General features: G+C 43.0%; 2 protein-coding genes across 5 annotated transcripts in view; both read right to left on the reverse strand.

Annotated features, from left to right (window-relative positions):
- LOC139471512 (D-glucuronyl C5-epimerase-like) overlaps positions 1-22,785 on the reverse strand; it is a 339,447-nt gene that overhangs the window by 183,057 nt on the left and 133,605 nt on the right. For all 4 annotated transcript variants that reach the window (XM_071253878.1, XM_071253880.1, XM_071253876.1 and 1 more), the window contains one exon: positions 8,726-8,816. The gene's annotated coding sequence lies outside the window, so the exon portion shown is untranslated. The remainder of the gene's footprint in view (positions 1-8,725; positions 8,817-22,785) is intronic.
- On the reverse strand, positions 16,479-16,892 carry LOC139471971 (splicing factor 3A subunit 2-like). The gene has a single exon (XM_071254477.1). The coding sequence runs from the start codon at positions 16,890-16,892 to the stop codon at positions 16,479-16,481; it is 414 nt and encodes a 137-aa protein (XP_071110578.1).

The following is a 22,785-nucleotide window of genomic DNA, read 5'->3' on the forward strand; positions in this document are numbered from 1 at the left end:
CAGAATTTAATTGCCCATAATTAAGGGTGCATATAACACATGAGTGTGTATTATACACAAATAAATAAGTCTTGTGTACATTGATCAATCGGAAGGGGTGCTAATTGGGATTGTTCACCAGCCTATATATCTGCAAATATCGCCGTGGGCGCTTATTAGTGCGGGGCGATTATTACGTCGAATACGGTAAGTCATAATAAGCTGACATCATGATGTTGAAATCACCTCCCTGTATTCTAACGTATCCATGTGATTGTTCTTTCATTACCCTCAATCAAGATGGCGAATCTCCATCAGTTGAATCTGACTTATTCAGGCAAGTGCTGACAAAAACAGGTTGTTTCCACTTGCGTTTGTAACATGGCTGATTCAGTGGGTTTGTTTTTCTAATAATTCCATAACTAAACAAATGTGTTGGTGTTTCATACGAAATATGTGTCCCAAATATTGAAAATATTTTCCAAATAAAATTGACAGAGTGGGATGCTGTCAAAAGCTTATGTTGCCATTTAATGACACATACATTCATATTACAAAATAAATACCGATAAGGTATCCAAAACATGTTTCTTTCTCTGCTTGAATGGCAGGAACAGGTGGTGGCAGCTGACAGAAACAGGGAAAAGTATTAACACTGCTTTCAGCAATACACACACAAACCCAGTTCTACATTGCAGGAAAGGTGGTGCTCTCAGCAATACACACACAAACCCAGTTCTACGTTGCAGGAAAGGTGGTGCTCTCAGCAATACACACACAAACCCAGTTCTACATGGCAGGAAAGGTGGTGCACTCAGCAATACACACACAAACCCAGTTCTACATGGCAGGAAAGGTGGTGCTCTCAGCAATACACACACAAACCCAGTTCTACATGGCAGGAAAGGTGGTGCTCTCAGCAATACACACACAAACCCAGTTCTACATTGCAGAGAAGGTGGTGCTCTCAGCAATACACACACAAACCCAGTTCTACATTGCAGGAAAGGTGGTGCTCTCAGCAATATACACACAAACCCAGTTCTACATTGCAGGAAAGGTGGCGCTCTCAGCAATATACACACAAACCTAGTTCTACATTGCAGTAAAGGTGGTGCTCTCAGCAATATACACACAAACCTAGTTCTACATTGCAGGAAAGGTGGTGCTCTCAGCAATACACACACAAACCCAGTTCTACATTGCAGGAAAGGTGGTGCTCTCAGCAATATACACACAAACCCAGTTCTACATTGCAGGAAAGGTGGCGCTCTCAGCAATACACACACAAACCTAGTTCTACGTTGCAGGAAAGGTGGTGCTCTCAGCAATACACACACAAACCCAGTTCTACATTGCAGGAAAGGTGGCGCTCTCAGCAATACACACACAAACCTAGTTCTACGTTGCAGGAAAGGTGGTGCTCTCAGCAATACACACACAAACCTAGTTCTACGTTGCAGGAAAGGTGGCGTTCTCAGCAATACACACACAAACACAGTTCTACGTTGCAGGACATTTTTAAGGTGATGCCTGTGAGGCGAAGGAAGGCTTACAGTCATATTACGGGGTGGTCGGGAAGCCTAGTGGTTAAAGCGTTCGCTCGTCACGCCAAAGACCCGGGTTCGATTCCTGACATGGATACATTGTGTGAAGCCCATTTCTGGTGTCCCCTGCTGTGATATTGCTGGAATATTGCTAAAAGCGGCGTAAAACCATACTCACTCACTCACTACAGTCACATTACCATATCTCATCCTACCAGGTACCCATTTATTGCTGGGGGGAGCAGAGGCATATTTCAAACAAAGTCACTTGCCTAAAGAGATGCCTCATGTGCTTCAGTGTTAGACATGACTGAAGCCCCAGAAACTCATGAGTTAAGCTGCCGATCACAGTCATCCATCCAACTACTTTCAGTGACCAACATGGCTTAACTTTACTGCATTTGTGACCTGTGACCTGTGACCTGTACACATGACCATGTGTCATCCTTGGTGGCACCAAGCATGTGATTACAGCTTCATCAGTCCTGTCATTTCCGAGGAGATGATGTTGCAGTAAAATGAAATGCAATTTGAGAGAATTTAAAAACATGGTCCAAACAAAGGTCAAATTTTAATTTTGCTTGGTGACACCTGGACACACAGGAGAGAAGTGATGTTTTCCCTCCTTGCACATGAGCTTCCTGTCAGGGATAGGATTTACCTCACAACTATTTATATAGAATGGCAGTGAAGACGACGTCTGTTGAAAATTGAAATAAATTTGTAGTGTGATTGACAGTCGAAACTGTTGGCAATGATGTAATAAAGGTAGGGTATTCAAAGGAATTATACAGATCAAATGTGTTGAGCCCACTTACTAAAGTTCTACAGTAAACTACTGTTTTGACGAACTCATTGTTCGCTAAAATCGTAGTTCGTTATAGGCATATAAACAGCATGAACACACAATGCCATTTAGAAAGAGGCATTGTGTGTTCAAAGCTTTCAGCCATGGGAGCCATGCCAATTTACACTTGTCAGAGATTACACAAAGTAGATGATCCAGACTACCAGTTGTCAGACTTTCATTTTTTTTGTGGAAGCCTTGGTGGCTGAGTGGGTTCGAACCCCCAAAAGTGGGGGAATTTGTACTTTACAAAGAAAGTGTTATCCCAAATTTAACATTTGTTACATGTATACAGCAAATGGCCGGGGCCAAAAGACCAGTTCGTTATATCTGTCAGTTCGTTATAAGCGTGTTCATTATAAACATAGTTTACTGTACCTAGATACGAAATTGCATGACATTTTGAACAAAAATGGCTGACTAATGGCATTAAAGATTTAACTTCATGGCTGCTGCGGCGGCCATATTGAAAATTGGATTTAACCTCTTGAACAAACTGGGGAGTCATCATCTATGGGAAAAAGCATGTGAAACATTATTTGTCTCAGGGTCTCAAGGACATGATCTTGAGAGACGCATGATGGACAATGAAGGATGCATGTTGGATGCTGGGCAAATAAGCCATGACATTTGCTCACTTGACTTTCAGTCTAAAAATACTTTTCAGGAGTACTCACCAGTAAAGTGTAATTTGTGCAGCACTTGTGATCCATGGATTTAACCTTAACTAACACTAAAAGAAAACAAAAATCTTTGACCTAATGCACTGATTGGCTATTGATTTTGACATCATCAGAAACATAAACATAAACATATTCACTTTTGTCATTTCTTTTAATACCATCATTATAATTTCCAGGGCCCACTTGCACAAAGCGATCTTAGCTTTAAGATGATCGTAACTCCCATACTTTAACATAGGCTTACGATAGTCTTAGCGCTAAGATCACTTTGTGCAAGTGGGCCCTGAAGGGGCTTTGAAACATAATGTCTGTTGATCTTTCAAAGATTTATAAAAAATAATTTCACCACTGAAGCAAAAAAAAACCCTTGAAACCTCATTGTATATTTCCATTGGGCAGAAACCACTGTTAACAAGATTCAGGTGTTTGCCCTTTGTCACTTGTCTAGACACATCCCAAAAGTAGCAGGGTAAGGCTGAATAAACATTTCAATAATTCCAGGATACCTTTGCCTCAAAGGTGATGAGGGAGGCAGGACCTTTTACATTTTTTATTGAAAATAAAAGTAATGAGGGATGAACACATTAACTTTTTTTCACACCAAAAACACCAACAAACACAACAGGGAAAACACTGAACTCGGCTCTTAATACAAAATAATGAGGATAACCGTGTCTGCTTCATATGACATGGGAGGTTTGAATTTTTTGTTATTAGGTACAAAAATGACTGACACCCTGGACTTAAAGTAACTTGCTTATTCCTGAAACATGACATACTGCAGAGACCATTGGGGATATTTAAAATAAATTAAATCAGAATATCTCAAGGACAAAACTGACAAATTTGATTAAATTGAAACTGTGCCAGAATCTTCAATTTTTGTTCTGCAAAATGAGATATAGAATCAATAAAAAAAATGACCACCTACATAAAAAGTAAAAAATATCTAATCAACAAAAAGTGGCCTTAGGTATAGGAAAGAGTTCTCAAGTGATATAAAAGGAAGTTAAGGAAGAAAATATCCATAGGCAAATTGTGTATATTCAAGAAAGACTGTAAGTGAACCTTTAAATAATTGCTTAAAACCTGTGGGAATTTTAGGTTTAAATAGGTCCTCAGCAACCTATGCTTGATGTATAAGCTGACTCAACGGATTGGGTGGTCAAGCCTTGTGACTTTGTTGACAGCATGACATTGTACTCACACAGGCTGGGCTGTTGCTTATGATATCAATCACTGGTTTATATGATCTCAATTATTTACAGACCCTTGTCATATAGCTTGAATATTGACTCCCTCTGTAACAAAATACATGTAAATTAAAGTATGTGTAACATTAGTCTGTCTTTGTCCCTGAACCATATTATCATGCTTTGGTATAGTGCCAAATGAAGCAAGTCTAGATTTTCACAGGTTCAGGTTCTGACACTTCCATTTCACTGGGGTTCCTTTTCAGTTTGAATATAGTTGCTTGTTTTTGTCAAAATCATGTATTTTCAGAGACTAAACATTGTCTCGTGTTGCATATAATAGTGAATTTGTACACTGCATGTGCTGATAACGTTAAAGTGAAATCTATCAAATCTAAAACGTAAATGTCTCGCTATAGTCATAAAAATACCAATTTTTCTACAATTTATTTGTCACGCTGGGAAATTAAGTAGGAAAGGACGCTGATCGACTGAGAACATGATTCTTTTTCAGTGTAATGAAAACATAACAGTACCTTAAACACTGAACTAATTGCCTGGAACATTTCAAAGGCGGACTGAGGTTAATAAGTACAACCTGACATCACTACCCAAACACAGAAATGAAAAAAATATTTACAAATCCATTAAGTGTGGAAATTTAAATACATTTCAAACCCTCACAGACTACAAAACCCCAGATCAAACAAATTCGATAACTGGAACTTTCACAGACCACGATAAAAAGAATTTCATTGCTTTTGTTACAATAACTAACATCAGTTTTGCAGATGAAGCTGTTACAGTTCACTAGGATTGCTTAATAATATATTCAAGCAAATCAATAACATCAAACTCCACAGTAAGTGCACTATGTACTTCAGTGGCAGACGCACAAATAATTCCATTGCTTAGTTTGAATTGCATCTGGATTTATTCCCGTATTGAACAATTGCTTCTGTACGAACGTACCATCAAACTAATATGACTTGGCAGTGAGCACTGATTGTGACTGAAGTAACCCTTTTGCCAGACAAAAGCTCAATTAATCAGTACAGTAATTTAAGTCATTGGGGTTGGAAATAGAATTGTCACATAAAGTGTTAATTATAAAGTCAGTTTGGTTCAATAGTCTTCCAGATGCAATGCTGGAAATGTTGGTTTGTTGGTTTTTAACAGTATTCCAGTTGTATCCCGGTGCTGACGTCAGCCGTTTTTTTAAACTGGACCAAGGAATGTTTCTACATATATTACCGGAAAAAGGAGAAACAAATAAGAAAAAAATGAATTTGCCATATTTGGTGTCATTGTCTGCTGGGGGCTTTATTTTTTGTTGCCTGTTCTCAGAAGCCAAAGGGAGTTGATTTCAGTAAGCTCGTATCAAGGTGAGGTGAGGTGAAATGGGGTTTAACGTCGCGTCCAAGATTATTGCACTTATATAGCGACGTGCATGTACGTGTGTCTGGTTGTGTGGCTGCTTGTACTAGTCCGGACTGATGCCGATTTATTGTGCTAGCTCACTGAGATACCATGCCACAGTTTAACATGAATACCCCTCTCAGACACAGTATACTGACTCCGAGCCGACCGGTCCTTGTTTTAGACCCGTAATGCCGAGCGCCAGACAGGGTAACAACAAGTACCATCTTTTAACGTCTTTTGGTATGACGCGGCTGAGGATCGAACCCCGGACCTTCCGCTCTCCGGCCAGACGCTCTACCACTAGACCACGGAGGCGGTCTGCTCGTATCAAGGACAAGGGTCATTACCTAGATTTACATTTATTGTTTGATAGGCATAACTTAGAAGTTGTCAGGTGACAAGGTAGACACAATATTATGCATAACAACTTCTTTAATACTGTATAAAGCGACATTTTGGTATAGATCCTTAGATTTACATTGCAAGGAATTTCACTATGGCACGTCGACTGAATGATCTGACACAATATATATTTCAAATTGAGCATAAGTTTTTTAGATTATCTAATAAAAACAACAGGTAATCACAAAATAATTGTATGACATGTTTGTGGAAAATGAATGAGTGAAAACTTGGGCTTTTATTTTTTTCTAATTTGGAAAAAAATAGGGTCGGCTAATCCGTCGCACGACAAGTAACAAAATAACAGCCTAATAGAACTGCACTTACATTGAGCCAAAATGAAGAACAGCTTAGACCTTTCTGATCTGTTTAAACTTTGAAATGGTCAGTCACACCCAGAGGAGAGGGGAGCCAAATGATTTAACTGACCATTTCAGCAATTAAACATAAGAGTGAGTGAGTGAGTGAGTTGGGTTTAACGCCGCTTTTAACAGTATTCCAGTTATATCGCTGCATGTCAGCTTAACGTGGGAGGAAAGCCCGAAGTGATGCAGGTCTCAGACGTTTACCATTTCGGTGAAACCAACGAGCACGGGTATGGTGCTTACAAACCTAGAAACATAATCGGGGCGAACCAGGATTTGGACCCACAATCACAGAATTCTGCACAGCGAATCACGGTGCCTTACACGACTGGGCGACCCATGCCCCCAATTAAACATAAAAACCAAGTGGTCTAACCTGCTTAACCAGAGATAGAAATTAGCACTTGCCCAGTTTTGTTAATGTTAAAAGTATCCTAAGGGCTAGTAGAATTTCAAACACTTTTGGGGGGTTCTGCTATTTGTTGTTACTGACTACCGGTAGTTGACTTTCTAAATTCAGCCTTTATCATTTTAAGAATATCGCTCATGGTCTCGCCACATTTGGCAATAGTATGCTTAGTTGAACGCTCCCTCAGCCAGGGACTCAACTCTGCATTGCCACATCTCCATTAATTGCGGCATAACAGATATGTAAGATAAGATTTTGTCAAAATTGTACAGGTGTACACATATTTTTGCAGCAATTTATCCACGGAAGTCGTCGTTTGAGTTTCGCAGTGTGTCCCATTAAAGACAACCACAGACATCAGAAGTCAAATTTCATAGTTGTTGCCAAGGATGTGCCACTTATCTTCATTGTTGGAGAAGTCAAACTACATTTCTGACCAGGAGAGAAGCACCCAACACATACTCTTCAGGTATCATTTTGTTAGTTTGTTAATTTGTTGTTTAACGCTTCACTCAGCAATATTCCCGCTTTATGATGGCGGTCTGTAAATAATCGAGTCTGGACAAGAAAATCTTGTGTTTGTTTGTTTGTTTGTTTGTTGTTTAATGCCTCACTCAGCAATATTCCAGCTACATGATGGCGGTCTGTAAATAATCGAGTCAGGACCAGACAATCCAGTGCTTGACATCATGAACAAGACAATCCAGTGATTGATATTATGAGCATCGATCCATGCAATTGGGACACAATGATATCCATCAACCAAGACCACCCGATCCTGCTAGTTGCCGCTTATGACAAGCATAGTCACCTTTTACAGCAAGCATGAGTTGTTGAAGACCTATTCTACCCCGGATCTTCACAGGTATCTACGTATCGCATGTGTCACCCATGAACCACGTGCACTTCATGCTATTTTCTTTTGACACCTAAATTTGTCAGTTCAATCTACTTAGTTCACTGTATTGTTTATTGCTTTTTTTCACATGGCACACGTCTGTGTGTGTTCACCAACCTTTCCAGAAGTGCAAACTGCTTGCATAATGCCGTTTTCCAGGCATTTAGGTTTCAAACTGACGAGCCGATGTAAACAGGATGTCTTACATCTAGCCCATGCAAACACATTCTTGACTTTCTTGGTTAATTTCTATCATTCAAGAACACAAGCACCTTAATATTAGTCTCAATATATAACCATATTTAAAAGATATTCAAGATCTCAACTGTGATATGCCCTGTGCTCTCTTAGCTTTTTCGCACATGCATATCGTACTTTGGCAACTCAGGTCATCAAATACAATTCATACAAGTATACAATTCACTTATTGGGCCAACTTGAGCACATTTATCAATAACCTTAATATTACTTGCCCATGCCTGGCCTATTATATGCAAGCATAGTCCTAAAGAAAAAGAGTAATATTTAATCTATAGAATAAGATACTATATAATAGCCAATGTCCCCAGTCATACATGGATTAACCATTAGTATTGTTGTCAATAGGTATGTCATTGTTAATTCCACATGATTTCTTCAATTTTGCTGCAGCAGTCTTCATTTGTTAGCCTTTGGTACAGGTTACATGAGTTTGAATCCCAAAATCAATTATTGCACGATCAAGGTGAATAGAAGTTCTATCATTTCTTATAGTGCTTAAAGAACATTTCACGTAGTTAATGGCAACTCCAAGACAAAGCAGACATTTTTTAAAGTTTAGAATATTCAATGATTTGAGACATCGTTCTCAAAAAGCATGACACCAGTATACGTCCTGAAAAAATGCTTCATCTTTTTTATGTACACAATAAATGATTAAGTTAAAGAAATAACTGAACGACATGTATATCTAGGTGAGCTAACATGTAATGAACACTTACCTCAATGTCAAATGTCGAAGTGGATGGATTACAGGAGTCTTGTAATCAATACGAAATGCTTTGCATCCTTTTCAATTCCCCATTACTCCATCTTTAAAAAAACACAAAGATCACACATCAACAAATTGATACAGAGACTGAGTAAATGCCTGACAAATAAAACGTAACTGATGCCGATGTCTTATAATGCCAGGGCAGTCTATCGATTAAGATAATGTTCTCATATTTCAAACCAATAAAGGAAGATGATTTTAACAACATTTTCAAATCCTTTAATGCATTTCCTGAAATCGGACGACTTCCATGATATGAACTTGATATGTCGTTGGGTAAGTGTTTTTTCCTCAATTGTGAGCAAACTGTTTCAGTGTAAGTCACTCCAAATCCTTCACAAGATACCCACATACATCATACGCGAAGTTCCCCAGCTATTTTTTGCAGAATCATCATTAACCATGACGATAAAAAAAACACAAACCAAAATGTCAATGTTATTATAGGTTTTCGTTTGTGCTATATATCTGTTATCGCATCTGATTTCTTATTTGTAATGGCTTACCAATGTGGTGTGACGTGAGATGAAATGAGGATTGATGTTTAACGTTTCAAAAGCATTGTGCATGCATGTGTGTGTGTAAACTTGATATGTAAACTTGATATGTTGTTGGGGAAGTGTTTTTTCCTCAATTGTGAGCAAACTGTTTCAGTGTAAGTCACTCCAAATCCTTCACAAGATACCCACATACATCATACGTGAATTTCCCCAGCTATTTTTTGATGAATCATCATTAACCATGACAATAAAAAACAAGAGTCATCCAAAGATGACATATCCCCCCGACGTGGCATGTCGGTAAACTGTGTGTACCTTCAAATGCATTTAGATTGGCAAGGAAATCTTTTTCCTTGATGCCAAAACTAGAAATATAATGAAGGTTATTAAATATTGGTTCATGTAGCTCACTTTCTGATGATCTCATGACATTGTAATAACAATAACTTCGGAGATTCGCATATGAATAGCTCTGTAGTAGCCTCATGACACAAAGGCATAAAGAGAATGTACTAGGTTATGTAGCTCACATCATATATAGTATATGATATCGCTAAATAGTACACCTTGGAATTATATGTCAGGGGATACAAATTAAAAAGATTAAAATCTATAAATAACAAACTGCACTACTAGTGAACATGATTGATATTTGCATAAAGTTTGGTGAATCTCTGTCGCATGGTTTAGAAGAGATGCTCCAGAGGAGGACATTACCCTAAGTTCATCAATTTTCAATTTAAATTGAAAAAAGAAAAAAAAAGAAAACATCTGTTGATAGCTAAGGCACCACTACATAACCTGCTTGATAGGCGTAAAAACTTTTGAGAAGTTAAGTTGTATGGTTCGGGAGATATGGTCCAGACAAGAGCACTACCCTCAAATTTCCTAAGTTCATCATGTTTCCATGGAAACGACAAAAACATAAAATTCTAAAAATCTTTAAATAGCAAAAGTCACTTCTACTGAGCCTGATTGTTAAGTGTACCAAGTTTTGGGAAGCTAGGTTGTACGGTTTAGGAAATATGCTCCGGACAAACAATGATTACAGACAGACAGACAGACAGACAGACAGACAGATGGACATACTGATGGCTATATCCCCCCCGTCATTATATGTCGGGGGGATAAAAACACAAACCAAAATGTCAATGTTATTATAGGTTTTCGTTTGTGCTGTATATCTGTTATCTGATTTCTTATTTGTAATGGCTTACCGATGTGGTGTGAGGTGAGGTGAGGTGAGGTGAGATGAAATGAGGATTGATGTTTAACGTTTCAAAAGCATTGTGCATGCATGTGTGTGTGTGGCTGCTCGTACACATGGGTCTGGACCTATGCCAGTTTTAGAGCTGAATGAGATACCATGGCACAGTTTAACATCAGGGTAACAACAAGTACCATCATTAAAAGTCTTCTGGGTGAGTGAATGAGTGAGTATGGTTTTAAGCTGCTTAAAGCAATATTCCAGCAATATCACGCCCGGGGACACCAGAAATGGGCTTCACACATTATACCCATGTTGGGAATCGAACCCGGGTCTTCGGCGTGACGAGCGAACGCTTTAACCACTAGGCTACCTGACCGCCAAAACAGGTCTTTTGGTATGAAGGAGGAAGGGGAACAAGCCACAGACCATCTGCTCTTCGAGCAGCCACGGACTATCCACGACACCACAGAGGCGGTCAACTCACTGAGTCAGTCCTTTATACAGAGTTATGGATTAACAGCATATATATCTAATATAAACTGCTTGGGTTCGTTCCCGGGCAATACATGCTTCATTTAATTTTGCTAATAAAAAGGATTTAATGAGATAAATATTTATTACCTATGAGGGCAAACATATCTGGGTTTATAAAAATCACATGTGCCCGAGTGTCATATCATGTCACAAGACAACAGTGTATTGTTTCCGTCATCTGGACAGCATTGTTGATGTCATTCGAATCTTATTGTGGGGTCGGTGAGTGAGTGTTGTTTAACGCCCAACCAGCAATATTCAAGCTATATGACGGCTGTTTGTAAATAATCGAGTCTGGACCAAACAATCCAGTGACTGACATCATGACCATCAATCCACGCAATTGTGATGTGATGACATGCATCAACCAAGTCGGAGAGCCTGACCACCTGATCAAGTTAGTCGCCTCTTACGACAAGCATAGTCGCCTTTACACAGCAAGCATGGGTTGCTGATGATCTATTCTAACCCGGATCGTGAGATCGTGAGTGAGATAGTGAGTGAGTGAGATCATGAGTGAGTGAGATAGTGAGTGAGATAGTGAGTGAGATTGTGAGTGAGATCTTGAGTGAGATCTTGAGTTAGATCATGAGTGAGTGAGATCGTGAGTGAGATCATAAGTGAGTGAGATAGTGAGATCGTGAGTGAGATCATGAGTGAGTGAGATCGTGAGTGAGTGAGATCGTGAGTGAGATCGTGAGTGAGATCTTGAGTGAGATCGTGAGTGAGATCGTGAGTGAGTGAGATCATGAGGGAATGAGATCGTGAGTGAGATCGTGAGTGAGTGAGATCATGAGTGAATGAGATCGTGAGTGAGATCGTGAGTGAGTGAGATCGTGAGTGAGTGAGATCATGAGTGAATGAGATCGTGAGTGAGATCGTGAGTGAGATCGTGAGATCATGAGTGAGATAGTGAGATCGTGAGTGAGATCGTGAGTGAGTGAGATCATGAGTGAGATAGTGAGATCGTGAGTGAGATCGTGAGTGAGATCGTGAGTGAGTGAGATCATGAGTGAGATCGTGAGTGAGTGAGATCATGAGTGAGATCATGAGTGAGATCATGAGTGAGATCATGAGTGAGTGAGTGAGATCGTGAGTGAGTGAGATCATGAGTGCGATAGTGAGATCGTGAGTGAGATTGTGAGATCGTGAGTTTTCCTGAACATTACAGCATCCTTTGAGGGACCACAGTAAACATGTGGCATGGCAACTGCCCCTCTATAAATCTCGGAACCTACTTCAAAGGGCAGTGTGAGCCTTCTACCCCCAAGAAGCAGCCTTGACAGTTTGTACTACCAACTATGAGCACAGAAATGTACTGTGTCAAACTTTCTGATGATTGGCCACAAATGTCCCACACGGAGAGGACACATCCGTTATACCACAGTCACATTTTTTCAACACATGTTAGGTATAATAAAGTCATATATCACACACCAGGCTCAACCGTGTTCATCCACAGGGACTTATCTAGAACGGGGAATGATATCTTGTTCCAAGTGTAAGGTCTACAAATGTCAGCAAAAATCCTAAATTGGAATTGAAAATTCCTTTCCTGTTAATATACTTGTAACCAGGGTCCGGAAAATTTAAAATCCCAATCGGACATATTTGCATTTAGGCCACGCCCCCTTCAAATAGCAGATTTTAGTACGACTTTTCCCACAGTACAAGTTTACATATTCATAATATGATGAATTATGAATTGTTTCAATTTAAATTGTTTAATTCACTGGACAATTAATAACAAATAATATCATTTTAGATATACATGGAAAACATACGTTTGTTTCTGTTATAATAACGATCTATTAACGTAGTGAACGGTCTAATTAATATTCATGAGTTATATTCATGAGTCTGCTCAAGTGTACGCGTTGTAACATTTAGATCGAGACTATTATCCCATATTTTTTGTTATCACGTGACCTCACGGGGTAAGTTTTTTTTTAAACTAAAGACAGATAATTTAATCACAAATACTAAAATATCGTTGATAGCAATAGTTATTTGAATACTTTCTTCATCTGTACTTAATTATTGACCATAAAAAAATTTGATATCGATCGTCCGAGAAAGCAATATGGCGGTCAATCAAGATTCAATATACGACTAGCTACTGAAAACAATAAAATCTGCAAATCCTCATTGTATGTCAACCAAGTGAAAATCGTTAGCCACGACTTACAAAATGATCGTCCAGACTTTGAGGGTTTGGCAGATCCGCTCGACTGATCTGTCGACTGGCTATCGTCATATCATATATCATATCGTGGCATTGTGAGGATAATGAGGTACATCGATGATGCAAGGTATTTATGTACAGTTGTAAACACCTTTCACTCAAATTTACAAGATGTTCTCAGTAATTAATCCTCGATTAATCAGTGTCAACTCAGTTTATTGCCTATTACAGTGATTGACCGATTGGACTATCATGTAGGTACGATGTATTTACAGCTATCAAAACAAACAAAGCTTGTCAGTGTAGTTAATCTTCATTGTGTTGCAACTGCAGACAGAAACTGCTCAGTCCTAACTGTTGATCATGTCCGGTCAGAATTTAAGAATGTCCGGACAATACTTTTTAAAATGTCCGGTAAGCAATATTTTAAACCAGACATTTGAGATTCCCAATCGGACATGTCCGGCGCATATGACGGTTTCCGGACCCCTGCTTGTAACTGAAGTAGGGGCGTAGGGTAGCCTAGCGGTTAAAGTGTCACGCCGAAAACCCAGGTTCGATTCCCCACATGGGTACAATGTGTGAACCCCACTTCTGGTGTCCCCCGCCATGATATTGCTGGCATATTGCTAAAAGTGGCGGAAAACAATACTCACTCAATGATGTTATAGCTCTGTTGAGGTGACTTGTGACAGATAACAGGACCAAGATACAGGAAGTGGCTTCAATGCTTAAAATTTAACATTATTTCTTGAATAAGAAGTTTAAAATATCCCAGTTTGAAAAGATTTGTATTTTCCCCCAATTTACTTGCAAAGGGCACAATGTTTGGAATCCGAGCTAAATCTGTGCATGCATGGAATTAACGTCATCATTCAGGTATACTGAGATAAGCCCAACAATGTGGTATGCACTTCATTCTGCCTGATTAAATAAGCAATGGCCGAGGAATTGACTCTCTAAAATACAATTGATTTATTTCTATGTCTTGACATTGAGATCATTTGTGGCGGTGAGGTGAGATGAAATGTACTTGACTAATGCTGTTTCTATAGTGCTAGCCCACTAAGATCCATGCAGTTTAACATGACTACCCCACTCAGACAAACTATACCGACTCCGAGCCGATCAGTCCTTGTTTTAGCCCCTTAATGCCGAGTGCCAGACAGGGTAACAAGGACCATCTTTAAACCTCTTTTGGTATGACGCGGCCGGGATCGAACACCAACCCTTCCGCTCTCGGGGCAGATGCTCTACCACTAGACCACGGAGACTATCCGATCATTTGTGGAACAGTCAGTATCTTCCCTTCTTTACCATGTTGAAATGATGCATTGAAAAAAGACAATATATAGGTTTTTAATGGCTTTTAAACTGAACACTCCAATCAATATTTTGCCGAGATATCATTTTTCTTAAGGCCATAGACAGGTTTCTACAACTGAAATGAAACGTTTCTGTAAACAAAATGTTATTCTTTCAACAACAGAACTCTATGAAATAAAAAGAAAATGTTAAGGATATTCAGAAAATCAAATGAATAAAAACAAATTCTGTACTTTTCAAAACAGAAATGCAAAGGTGATATTGATTTACATATATGATTTGTTTGTTTTTTAACTCTGAGCACATCAATATTCAAGCTTTATGACAGTGGCTTGTAAAGAATCATGTTTGGATTCGACAATCCGGCGATCCACGCTGTACAGTATGGTGACATATATCATGCAGTCTAGCCCGAAATTCCCTGCGGGCGATATACATATAAAGACATAAGCACATTACAAGAAGCATGAATATGTCCTCTTTTGGTACAAAAAAATAAAATATGTTAAAAAATGATGGTTGATTATGTTTAGAATAGTAAAAGAAAGAGGTGGATGATGGTTTGGAAATCACTTAGGTTGAGGTAAAACAGATTAGGTGGGGGATGGTGGAACATAAGTGATGGATGCTGGGTTGGGGATGGTGGAACATCAGTGATGGATGCTGGGTGGGGGATGGTGGAACATCAGTGACGGATGTTGGGTGGGCGATGGTGGAACATTAGTGATGGATGCTTGGTGGGGGATGGTGGAACATCAATGACGTATGTTGGGTGGGCGATGGTGGAACATTAGTGACGGATGCTGGGTGGGGGATGCTGGGTGGGGGATGGTGGAACATCAGTGATGGATGCTTGGTGGGGGATGCTTGGTGGGGGATGGTGGAACATCAGTGATGAATGCTTGGTGGGGGATGGTGGAACATCAGTGACGTATGTTGGGTGGGCGATGGTGGAACATTAGTGATGGATGCTGGGTGGGGGATGCTGGGTGGGGGATGGTGGAACATCAGTGATGGATGCTTGGTGGGGGATGCTTGGTGGGGGATGGTGGAACATCAGTGATGGATGCTGGGTGGGGGATGGTGGAACATCAGTGATGGATGCTGGGTGGGAAATGGTGGAACATTAGTGATGGATGCTTGGTGGGGGATGGTGGAACATCAGTGATGGATGCTGGGTGGGAAATGGTGGAACATAAGTGATGGATGCTGGGTGGGGGATGGTGGAACATTAGTGATGGATGCTGGATGGGGGATGGTGGAACATCAGTGATGGATGCTGGGTGGGGGATGGTGGAACATAAGTGATGGATGCTGGGTGGGAAATGGTGGAACATTAGTGATGGATGCTGGGTGGGGGATGGTGGAACATAAGTGATGGTTGCTGGGTGGGGGATGGTGGAACATCAGTGATGGATGCTGGATGGGGGATGGTGGAACATTAGTGATGGATGCTTGGTGGGGGATGGTGGAACATAAGTGATGGTTGCTGGGTGGGGGATGGTGGAACATCAGTGATGGATGCTGGATGGGGGATGGTGCAACATCAGTGATGGATGCTTGGTGGGGGATGGTGGAACATAAGTGATGGATGCTGGGTGGGGGATGGTGGAACATCAGTGATGGATGCTTGGTGGGGGATGGGGGAACATCAGTGATGGATGCTGGGTGGGGGATGGTGGAACATAAGTGATGGATGCTGGGTGGGGGATGGTGGAACATTAGTGATGGATGCTGGGTGGGGGATGCTGGGTGGGGGATGGTGGAACATAAGTGATGGATGCTGGGTGGGGGATGGTGCAACATTAGTGATGGATGCTTGGTGGGGGATGGTGGAACATCAGTGATGGATGCTGGGTGGGGGATGGGGGAACATAAGTGATGGATGCTGGGTGGGGGATGGTGGAACATCAGTGATGGATGCTTGGTGGGGGATGGGGGAACATCAGTGATGGATGCTGGGTGGGGGATGGTGGAACATAAGTGATGGATGCTGGGTGGGGGATGCTGGGTGGGGGATGGTGGAACATAAGTGATGGATGCTTGGTGGGGGATGGTGCAACATTAGTGATGGATGCTTGGTGGGGGATGGTGGAACATCAGTGATGGATGCTGGGTGGGGGATGGGGGAACATAAGTGATGGATGCTGGGTGGGGGATGGTGGAACATCAGTGATGGATGCTTGGTGGGGGATGGGGGAACATCAGTGATGGATGCTGGGTGGGGGATGGTGGAACATAAGTGATGGATGCTGGGTGGGGGATGGTGGAACATTAGTGATGGATGCTTGGTGGGGGATGGTGGAACATCAGTGATGGATGCTGGGTGGGGGATGCTTGGTGGGGGATGGGGGAACATCAGTGATGGATGCTTGGTGGGGGATGCTGGGTGGGGGATGGTGGAACATCAGTGATGGATGCTTGGTGGGGGATGGGGGAACATAAGTGATGGATGCTTGGTGGGGGATGGTGGAACATCAGTGATGGATGCTTGGTGGGGGATGGTGGAACATTAGTGATGGATGCTGGGTGGGGGATGGTGGAACATCAGTGATGGATGCTGGGTGGGGGATGGGGGAACATAAGTGATGGATGCTGGGTGGGGGATGGTGGAACATAAGTGATGGATGCTGGGTGGGGGATGCTTGGTGGGGGATGGTGGAACATAAGTGATGGATGCTGGGTGGGGGATGCTTGGTGGGGGATGGTGGAACATAAGTGATGGATGCTGGGTGGGGGATGCTTGGTGGGGGATGGGGGAACATAAGTGATGGATGCTGGGTGGGGGATGCTTGGTGGGGGATGGGGGAACATAAGTGATGGATGCTGGGTGGGGGATGCTTGGTGGGGGATGGGGGAACATAAGTGATGGATGCTTGGTTGGGGATGGGGGAACATAAGTGATGGATGCTTGGTGGGGGATGGTGGAACATCAGTGATGGATGCTGGGTGGGGGATGGTGGAACATCAGTGATGGATGCTGGGTGGGGGATGCTGGGTGGGGGATGGTGGAACATAAGTGATGGATGCTGGGTGGGGGATGGTGGAACATAAGTTACGGATGCTGGGTGGGGGATGCTGGGTGGGGGATGGTGGAACATCAGTGATGGATGCTTGGTTGGGGATGGTGGAACATAAGTGATGGATGCTGGGTGGGGGATGCTTGGTGGGGGATGGTGGAACATAAGTGATGGATGCTTGGTTGGGGATGGTGGAACATCAGTGATGGTTGCTGGGTGGGAGATGGTGGAACATAAGTGATGGATGCTGGGTGGGGGATGCTTGGTGGGGGATGGTGGAACATTAGTGATGGATGCTTGGTGGGGGATGGTGGAACATAAGGTGATGGATGCTGGTTGGGGGATGGTGGAACATAAGTGATGGATGCTTGGTGGGGGATGGTGGAACATCAGTGATGGATGCTGGGTGGGGGATGGTGGAACATCAGTGATGGATGCTGGGTGGGGGATGGTGGAACATCAGTGATGGATGCTGGGTGGGGGATGGTGGAACATAAGTGACAGATGCTGGGTGGGGGATGCTTGGTTGGGGATGGTGGAACATAAGTGACGGATGCTGGGTGGGGGATGCTGGGTGGGGGATGCTTGGTGGGGGATGGTGGAACATAAGTGATGGATGCTTGGTGGGGGATGGTGGAACATCAGTGATGGATGCTGGGTGGGGGATGGTGGAACATCAGTGATGGATGCTGGGTGGGGGATGGTGGAACATCAGTGATGGATGCTGGGTGGGGGATGCTTGGTGGGGGATGGTGGAACATCAGTGATGGATGCTTGGTGGGGGATGGGGGAACATCAGTGATGGATGCTGGGTGGGGGATGCTGGGTGGGGGATGCTGGGTGGGGGATGGTGGAACATAAGTGATGGATGCTTGGTGGGGGATGGTGGAACATAAGTGATGGATGCTGGGTGGGGGATGGTGGAACATCAGTGATGGATGCTTGGTGGGGGATGGGGGAACATAAGTGATGGATGCTGGGTGGGGGATGGTGGAACATAAGTGATGGATGCTGGGTGGGGGATGGTGGAACATCAGTGATGGATGCTGGGTGGGGGATGCTTGGTGGGGGATGGTGGAACATAAGTGATAGATGCTGGGTGGGGTATGGTGGAACATCAGTGATTGATGCTTGGTGGGGGGTGGTGGAACATCAGTGATGGATGCTGGGTGGGGGATGCTTGGTGAGGGATGGTGGAACATCAGTGATGGATGCTGGGTGGGGGATGCTTGGTGGGGGATGGTGGAACATAAGTGATAGATGCTGGGTGGGGTATGGTGGAACATCAGTGATTGATGCTTGGTGGGGGATGGTGGAACATCAGTGATGGATGCTGGGTGGGGGATGGTGGAACATCAGTGATGGATGCTGGGTGGGGGATGGTGGAACATCAGTGATGGATGCTGGGTGGGGGATGGTGGAACATAAGTGACGGATGCTGGGTGGGGGATGCTTGGTTGGGGATGGTGGAACATAAGTGACGGATGCTGGGTGGGGGATGCTGGGTGGGGGATGCTTGGTGGGGGATGGTGGAACATAAGTGATGGATGCTTGGTGGGGGATGGTGGAACATCAGTGATGGATGCTGGGTGGGGGATGGTGGAACATCAGTGATGGATGCTGGGTGGGGGATGGTGGAACATCAGTGATGGATGCTGGGTGGGGGATGCTTGGTGGGGGATGGTGGAACATCAGTGATGGATGCTTGGTGGGGGATGGGGGAACATCAGTGATGGATGCTGGGTGGGGGATGCTGGGTGGGGGATGCTGGGTGGGGGATGGTGGAACATAAGTGATGGATGCTGGGTGGGGGATGGTGGAACATCAGTGATGGATGCTGGGTGGGGGATGCTTGGTGGGGGATGGTGGAACATAAGTGATAGATGCTGGGTGGGGTATGGTGGAACATCAGTGATTGATGCTTGGTGGGGGGTGGTGGAACATCAGTGATGGATGCTGGGTGGGGGATGCTTGGTGAGGGATGGTGGAACATCAGTGATGGATGCTGGGTGGGGGATGCTTGGTGGGGGATGGTGGAACATAAGTGATAGATGCTGGGTGGGGTATGGTGGAACATCAGTGATTGATGCTTGGTGGGGGGTGGTGGAACATCAGTGATGGATGCTGGGTGGGGGATGGGGTGGAACATCAGTGATGGATGCTGGGTGGGGGATGCTTGGTGGGGGATGGTGGAACATAAGTGATAGATGCTGGGTGGGGTATGGTGGAACATCAGTGATTGATGCTTGGTGGGGGGTGGTGGAACATCAGTGATGGATGCTGGGTGGGGGATGCTTGGTGAGGGATGGTGGAACATCAGTGATGGATGCTGGGTGGGGGATGCTTGGTGGGGGATGGTGGAACATCAGTGATGGATGCTGGGTGGGGAATGGGGTGGAACATCAGTGATGGATGCTGGGTGGGGGATGCTTGGTGGGGGATGGTGGAACATAAGTGATAGATGCTGGGTGGGGGATGGTGGAACATCAGTGATTGATGCTTGGTGGGGGGTGGTGGAACATCAGTGATGGATGCTGGGTGGGGGATGCTGGGTGAGGGATGGTGGAACATCAGTGATTGATGCTTGGTGGGGGGTGGTGGAACATCAGTGATGGATGCTGGGTGGGGGATGGGGGAACATCAGTGATGGATGCTGGGTGGGGGATGCTTGGTGGGGGATGGTGGAACATTAGTGATGGATGCTGGGTGGGGGATGGTGGAACATTAGTGATGGATGCTTGGTGGGGGATGGTGGAACATCAGTGACGGATGCTGGGTGGGGGATGGTGGAACATAAGTGATGGATGCTTGGTGGGCGATGGATGAAGATTGATACCTGATTGGTGGCAAAGTGATGGTGGATGATCGATTGTGAATGGCACCAGACATGACCAAACACAACTACCTAACAACAGTATCTCAGTATGTCTCATCAAATTGGGAAGCTGTCGGGTGTCTGGAAATATTTCTAGTTACACACAACAGTCTTGTAGAATCTCGGTTCACAAACGTTATTGTTTATTTACAGTCAAATATCTGCAAGGTTATTTACTCAAAGTGCAATAATCTTGAACGTGACGCGAAACCCCATTTCACCTCACCTCAAAGTGTGTGACGCAATCAGTCATTTGACTTTAAGGAAGACTCCTAGATGTTTCTATTTTGAGTTGATATGAGAACTTGCAAGGTGACAGAATCCTGAACTAGAAACATGGAAACCTCTAGCCCGGGGGCGGTACATGATATTAATGAAGCCATACTGAGAGGAGTATACAGGTAATTCTTTGCCTTCAAGGATGTAAAAACAGCAAAAATAAAAGATGTTGAAATAAGATTGCTTCAAGATATTTTCCTGTTGTAAATTTTAGATTAGTTAGTCAACATTAGTTTATCAGATAACCTTATACATGTAATTCTGCATTTCATATCTATAAAGCTATTATATTGACATGACAAATTAATATCATCTTTTAAGCTCTCTCAACACCAGTATATTCAAGTCTTTCAGAAATGTTTTCTGAATGTAAGTCAATGTAAGTAATCCATAATAAGCAAGAAAATATAAGCACAGAACCGTGGTCTAGTGGTAGAGTGTCCGCCCAGAGAACGGAAGGTCCGAGGTTTAATCCCCGGCCGCGTCATACCAAAAGACATCTTAAGATGGTACTTGTTGTTACCCTGTCTGGCACTCGGCATTAAGGGGCTAAAACAAGGACTGGTCAGCTCGGAGTCAGTATACTGTGTCTGAGTGGGGTATTCATGTGTAAACTGTGGCATGGTATCTCAGTGAGTTAGCACTATAAATCGGCATCAGTCCGGACTATTACAAGCGGCCACACAAACACACACACATACATGCACATCGCTATATAAGTGCAATAATCTTGGACGCGACGTTAAAACCCATTTCACCTCACCTTCTAATGAAAATGGTGCCATTTATGTTTTTCTGATGAAATGTACCACTATGTGACCTTCAGTTACGGTTGCAAAAGTTTTAGCAGAGAACGTTATAATCTCTTGCTATTTATAAGTTTTTAAAAAGAAGGTCATTAAATTTGAAAAATGATACAGAAAATTATCAAACATTTCTCATTTCACAATCCAGAAACATCCGATCCTATTCAGACATTTAACCAATATATTTTTTAAGGCATTATTATACCTTCATAAGTTGATTGGTAACAACGGTGAAATGTGCTCAAATTGATATAAAATTCAATCATGCTCAGACAGTGCGGATAGTTGCCTATATCACTGGATTGTCTGATATAGTGAGTGAGTGAGTATGGTTTTACGCCGCTTTTAGCAATATTCCAGCAATATCACGGCGGGGGACACCAGAAATGGGCTTTCCACATTGTACCCATGTTGGGAATCGAACCCGGGTCTTCGGCGTGACGAGCGAACGCTTTAACCACTAGGCTACCCGACCGCCCCTTGTCTGATATAGACACAATTATTTATGAAGGATGATAGATGGAGGACCGCAGATGGACAAAGGCCCATGGTAGGGGGTGGGGGTATGTGACAGCTGGGCTGGGAACAATGGGTACAGATACCAACAAGAGTGGTGGACACACAATTATACACTAACTAAATATTCCCACTCCCATAAATCATTCTGTGAAGCCTACAGTTATAACATAACACTGTAATTGCAGTTTTAAACTGTTGACAAGAGACATGTCAGAACCTGAACAAACAGCTGATAGTTTATGGCAGACATCAATACAGAAATACACACAATGAAACACAAACATTCCAGGATATTTGTCATCTCATCATAATCCATAATAATACAGGCTGCACGTGTCATGTCCTAAAATTATACTCTCTCTTACAATGAAATCACTATGTTGCCAACTTCAATTCTATCATTAGCTGACATGATAAGTATTATCACAATCATCTGTGTCGGATGGCAAACCTGCCTTACTAACAAGTCATATCATGGTTGACATGTGCCCTGCCTTACTAACAAGTCATATCATGGTTGACATGTGCCCTGCCTCAGTGCAAGCTACGTCATAAGTGATTGACTAACACATAGTCCCCGAAATAAAGCCATGGAAAACGTTAAAAAAAAACCAAATGTATTTGGGAACCCTCAAGTGTTTAAGGAGCCTCTGAAAGTTGTAAAGGAGTTGAGGAAAGACTGCTGGAGCTGAGAATAAGGGGATGTGTATAGGCTGCTGGAGCTGAGAAGGGGATGTGTGTAGGCTGCTAGAG

This window comes from Haliotis cracherodii, unplaced genomic scaffold (genome assembly GCF_022045235.1).
Source record: "Haliotis cracherodii isolate W230 unplaced genomic scaffold, xgHalCrac1.p SCAF_23, whole genome shotgun sequence".
Taxonomy (NCBI): domain Eukaryota; kingdom Metazoa; phylum Mollusca; class Gastropoda; order Lepetellida; family Haliotidae; genus Haliotis; species Haliotis cracherodii.